The 6,000-nt window shown below is 33.6% G+C and overlaps 1 protein-coding gene across 4 annotated transcripts in view; it reads right to left on the reverse strand.

The window, feature by feature from the left end:
• mtss1lb (MTSS I-BAR domain containing 2b) overlaps nt 1–5,435 on the reverse strand; it is a 107,000-nt gene extending 101,565 nt beyond the window's left edge. For 2 of the 4 annotated variants that reach the window (XM_057832689.1, XM_057832673.1), the window contains exon 1: nt 5,143–5,435. In XM_057832689.1, the coding sequence (XP_057688672.1) occupies nt 5,143–5,229 (87 nt within the window). In that variant the 5' untranslated portion in view covers nt 5,230–5,435. The remainder of the gene's footprint in view (nt 1–5,142) is intronic. The other 2 variants (XM_057832698.1, XM_057832682.1) reach the window with 1 other exon arrangement.
• Between the last annotated feature and the right edge of the window lie 565 nt (nt 5,436–6,000).

The following is a 6,000-nucleotide window of genomic DNA, read 5'->3' on the forward strand; positions in this document are numbered from 1 at the left end:
TCTATCTATCTATCTATCTATCTATCTATCTTTTGGGCATTTAGCTAGATAAACGGGCATATATGGTATATACGCTAGCTAGCTATCTGTCATCTGTATATTTAGCTAGCTTGCTAGCTATCTGTCATCTGTATATTTAGCTAGCTTGCTAGCTATCTGTCATCTGTATATCTATATCTATCTATCTATCTATCTATAGTATCTATCTATCTATCATCTGTATATTTAGCTATCTACAGTATCTATCTATCTATCTACAGTATCTATCTATCTATCTATCTATCTATCTATCTATCTATCTATCTATCTATCATCTGTATATTTAGCTATCTATCTATCTATCTATCTTTTGGCCATTTAGCTAGCTAGCTAGCTATCTGTCATCTGTATATTTAGATATTCAGATGACAGATAAATAGCTAGAAAAACGGGAATATACGGTATATACGCTAGCTAGCTATCTGTCATCTGTATATTTAGCTAGCTAGCTAGCTATCTGTCATCTGTATATCTATCTATCTATCTATCTATCTATTTATCTATCTATCTATCTTTTGGGCATTTAGCTAGCTAGCTAGCTAGCTAGCTAGCTAAATGCCAACAGGAAGTGAACTCTAATAGCCCCAAACCAAGAGGAAGTGACCTTTAAATGTCCAAAAATCAACAGAAAGTGACCCGTCAAAGCCCAAAACCAACCAGAAGTGACCTGTAAATGCTCCCAAATTAGGGCTGTCAAACGATTAAAATTTTTAATCGAGTTAATTGCAGCTTGAAAATGAATTAATCCTAATTAATCGCAATTCACGCCATCTATAACATATGCCATATGGAAAGATAAGACACAAGACAGGTATATACATTCAACATACGGTACATAAGTACTGTATTTGTTTATTATAACAATAAATCAACAAGATGGCATTAACATTATTAACATTCTCTTAAAGCGATCCATGGATAGAAAGACTTGTAGTTCTTAAAATATAAATGTTAGTACAAGTTATAGAAATTTTATATTAAAACCCTTCTTAATGTTTTCAATTTATTAAAATTTATAAAATTTTCTATCAAAAAATAAACTAGTAGCTCGCCATTGTTGATGTCAATAATTACACCATGCTCACTCATGGTACTAACCCATAAAATCCGTTGGACCCAAGTGCCAGCAGAGGGCGAGAAACACAAAAAACAAGTAACAAGCGGATAGCATCATACTGTACTGTCATTTTAATCTGTTTGAGCGGGGCATCTGCGTTAATTGCGTCAAACATTTTAACATGATTAATTTAAAAAATTTATTACCGCCCGTTAACGCCATATTTTTGACAGCCCTACCAATAACATAAGGAAGTGATCTGTAAATGCCCCAAAAATCAACAGGAAGTAACTAATAAATGCCCCAAAATCAAAAGAAAGTGACGGTAGGTGAACCAAAATCAACGGGAGGTTACCTGTAAATGCCCAAAATTACCAGAAAGTGACATGTAAATGCTCCAAATCAGGGGTCCCCAAACTACGGCCCGCGGGGCCACATGTGGTCCGGCCCCCTGAACATTTTTTTTTTTTTTTTTTTTTTCTCAATACGGTCCTTTATATCCTGGCTTTTTTTCCGTGAAGAACCCAGAGAGGGTTATATTATATTATATTATATTATATTATTATTTTATTTTATTTACTTTTGTTCCGTGAAGAATCCAGAAAGGGTTATTTGATTGTGGCTTTCTGAAAATTAATACATTTTTACATTTAGGCAATTGTCACACTTTTTCTGTTACAAACTGACTCGGTCCCTCATCAGCGAAGGGAAAAGTTATGTGGCCCCTCACAGGAAAAGGGGCCCCTGCTCCAAATCAACAGGAAGTGACACAAATTCGCCAGTATCAACAAGAAGGGACCTATAAATCCCCCAAAATCAACAGGAAGTGACCTGTAAATGCCTCCAAAGTAAAAGGAAGTGACCGAAAAATCAACGGGAAATGCCGCAAAATGTATCTCATTGATATTATTTATTCATTGTTTGTTGTTGTTGTTAGTCATGTACCAGTTTTACTTTTATTATTTCTTTTCTATTGTAATAATGTAGTTATAATTTGCTGTTGAAAATATCAGAAATCGCAATTTAATAGCTTACATTTATTTACTTATTCATTTTTGTAATGTTAATAAGATATTACTTGATATTTTTATTCATTGATTACTGTTTTTATTATTGTATCAGTTTTGTTGTCTTACTATTTTTTATTAAATTTGATGATTATTATTATTATCCATAATTTTCTATTCAAAATTTAAGGAACAGCAATTCCAGAACTTATTTTTATTTATTTTTTCTTCGGTAATTATTATTAATATATATTTTTTTAATTTTCTATTCTTGAAATTTTACTGCTTTTTTTTTTTTTTTTTTTAACAATTATATCACTGTTTTTGCTCATAGTAGTATTGAGTCATTAAGTATTTTTGATTCATGTATCAGTTTTAATGTCCTCGTATTTCTTTTTTATTGTATTATTGTAATTATCTATAATTTGCTACTGAAAATATTTAGAACAGCAATTTCAGACTATATATACATTTTTAATATTCGTCATTATGATTAGATATTAACATATTAATAGAAATCATGAGAGGTATTATTAATTGATTATTGTTTTCATTAATGTACTATCAGTCTTACAGATTTTATTGGATTGTTATTATTATTATTATTATTATCATCCATAAATTGCTGTTCAAAATATTAGACACAGCAATTTCAGAGCTTTTTTTTTTTTTTTTTTTATTTTAATTCATTTATCTATTTCTTTTACTTTTGTGATAAATGTATATATTTATTATCATTGTATTTATTGTTTTTGTTTTTATTAATTTTATCAATATCCATATTGATTTATTACTGTTGTCATTAATGTATCAGTTTTACTGTCTTAATTTTTTTTTTTTTTTAATGTTTATTATCGAAAATTGGCTATTTAAAATATATGGAGCAGCAATTTCAGCTTATTTTTTTATTGATTTTACTTCGGTTATTAATTTATTTCTTAAATTTCCTATTCATTATTTTTAATTTTAATAAATTATATGACTATTTTTGCTAATAATATTATTTAGTTCTCGTGTATTTTTATGAATGTCTGTTTTATTGTCCTGTTGTTTCTATTGTAAAGAGCGATATAAATAAGTATGATTGATTTTATTGTGCACAAAATATTAGGAACAACATTTTTTTTGGTAATATTATTTATTATTATTATGATTATATTACTTAATATTATAATTAGAAATATTTATTCAGTGATTATTTCGGTATCAGTTTTATTGTCTTGTTATTTCTATTTTATTGTATTATTTTTATTATCCGTAATTTGCCATTCAAAATATTAGGAACAGCAATTTCAGAACTTTTTTTTGGAATATTATTTATTAAAGATGTCGCGATCGATCGGGATGCCAATCGATCAGGTCCGATCACGTCATTTTCAAAGTATCGGAATCGGCAAAAAATTATCGGACATGCTTTTTTTTTTTGTATATATTTTTTTTAATCAAATCGTTTTCTAATTGTATTTAACGTTACAGACAAAATGTCTTACATTCATCCAGAGTCTTTAGTTTTGGCTTAAAGTCGGGCTATCAAATTTATCGCGTAAATGGCGGTAATTAATTTTCAAAAAATTAATCACGTTAAAATATGTAATGCAATTAATGCATGCGCTGCACGACCCACTCACGCATTGTCGCGTTCAATCTATAATGGTGCCGTTTTACCTATATGTAGAGCTAACAGGCAGCGTAAAATGAGTAGAGAGAATTTTGGCAGTCTTTGGAGCCTCTTTTTAATTGGCCAGAGCATTAAAATCCCTCTCTCAACAATTAGAAATATCGTGGGAAACAATGTGGGGAAGAACGGTAGTGGTTGATCTTTTCCTTAACACCCTATGTTACTTCCCAACGCAGAGAAGATATATCAATTGGTACCACTACGCAAAGTCATAGTTGCACTTCCCATCATGCATTTGGGCAGAACAGTTAAATGGCTACAGTATCATTTACTGAAAGCTCAACAAATACACTAGATGGCAATATTTAGTCACAATATAGAAAGTTATCCTTTAAGAATTACAAGTCTTTCTATCCGTGGATCCCTCTCACAGAAAGAATGTTAATGCCATCTTGAGGACTTTTTGTCATAATAAACAAAAACAGTACTTATGTACTGTATGTTGAATGTATATATTCGTCCGAGTTTTATTCATTTTTTTCTTAATGCATTGCCAAAATGTAGATGATCGGTAAAAATTATCGGGAATGAGTGGAATTGAATCGGGAGCAAAAAAAAAAAAGCAATCGGATCGGGAAATATCGGGATCGGCAGATACTCAAACTAAAACGATCGGGATCGGATCGGGAGCAAAAAAACATGATCGGAACAAGCCTATTATTTATTATTATTATGATTATATGACTTAATATTATCATTAGAAATATTTATTCATTGATTATTTCTGTATCAGTTTTATTGTCTTGTTATTTCTACTGGATTGTAATATTTTTATTATCTGTAATTTGGCATTCCAAATATTAGTCACAGCAATTTCAGAGCTTCTATTCATTTCACTTTGGTTATTAATTTTTCCTCTATTCATTATTTTTATTGCAATTTTTTTTCAATTATATTTTATATATTACACTATTTCCTAATAGTATCATTTAGTCTTTACTATAATGAATTGTTTAAAAATATATATATCTAGGATGCTGCGGGATGATCACTCACGTCCACACACACGCACACACACACAAAGGATGCTGAGGAATGACACTCACGCAGCCTATAGCAGACAGATCGACTGCCTGTTCTCTTTTTTTGGGAGGGGGCGTCTGAATGACGGCTGGGGGTCTTCTAACGCGGTCATAGATCCTGACAGAAAATCAATTAGGTTGAAAGCTGAATGAATGAACGGGGGTTTAAAATTTAAAAAATCGGGGCGTCCTTCCAATGAACGTTAAAAGGCAACGTCCGATAATGGATGCAGAGAAAAAAAAAAAGATCTCATCAAACCAACGTGTCAATAAAAATCCGATTCTGGGTTCGACTCCCCCCCGAGGGAACGGTTCTAACATACACGCACTTGTATTTACCTTCATGTCGTTGACAATGGCCTGGAAAAGACCCCCGAGGGCCCCGCATTCCTTTTCCACCGTCTCCATGTTGGCCAAGTCCACCATTCACGCACACACGCACGCGCGCGCCCCGAAAGCGCGCGACCAAAAATATGAGAAGAAAAAAAAATGAAAAGCAAAAAAATAGATATTTCCAAGGAGATCTTCGCTCCCTCGAGCAGCGACGCGCACACGCGGAGGAAGAAGAGGAGGAAGAAGAAGAAGAAGGTCGAGTGATGCTTTCTCTCTCTCTCTCTCTCTCTCTCTCTCTCATCAGCGTTCACACGGTACCGGAACGCGCACGCGCATTGGCGCAACGTGGATTCGCATCGATAGCGACGGATGGACGGCGTGCGCGTGACTGTGCGTGCGCGCAGACGCCGGCTGTGATTGGTCGCGGTCGAGGGGGTGTTTTGCGAATTGAGTCACGTGCTTATGAGCAGACACTTTGTATGGTCTGTCTGTGTGCATGTGAGAATTCATTGACGGCGATGGACGTCCAACTGGGAGAAAGCCAGACTATATGACCTATAATAACCTCACGTTCTGCTGAGGAGTGGAAATGAACCACTGAAATAATGTTGCACAACTGCACACCCCTTTTTTTTTTTGCTTGTTCGGAATTAACCAATCACATTGAATCTCACATTAGGCGCTTTCGGTGCCATCGACGATGATAGACGTCCAATCACGCGGCTCTTTTTTTAATGTGCATTTAAATGAGGTTGTCGCCAACGCTGAGGTGAACGTGGACAATGTCGCAACAAAGACTTGACAAAAAATGGGGAGCTTATATACACACACGGACAAAGGGTAACGAGACAATGAGGAACAGGT

This window comes from Corythoichthys intestinalis, chromosome 1 (assembly GCF_030265065.1).
Source record: "Corythoichthys intestinalis isolate RoL2023-P3 chromosome 1, ASM3026506v1, whole genome shotgun sequence".
Lineage (NCBI taxonomy): Eukaryota > Metazoa > Chordata > Actinopteri > Syngnathiformes > Syngnathidae > Corythoichthys > Corythoichthys intestinalis.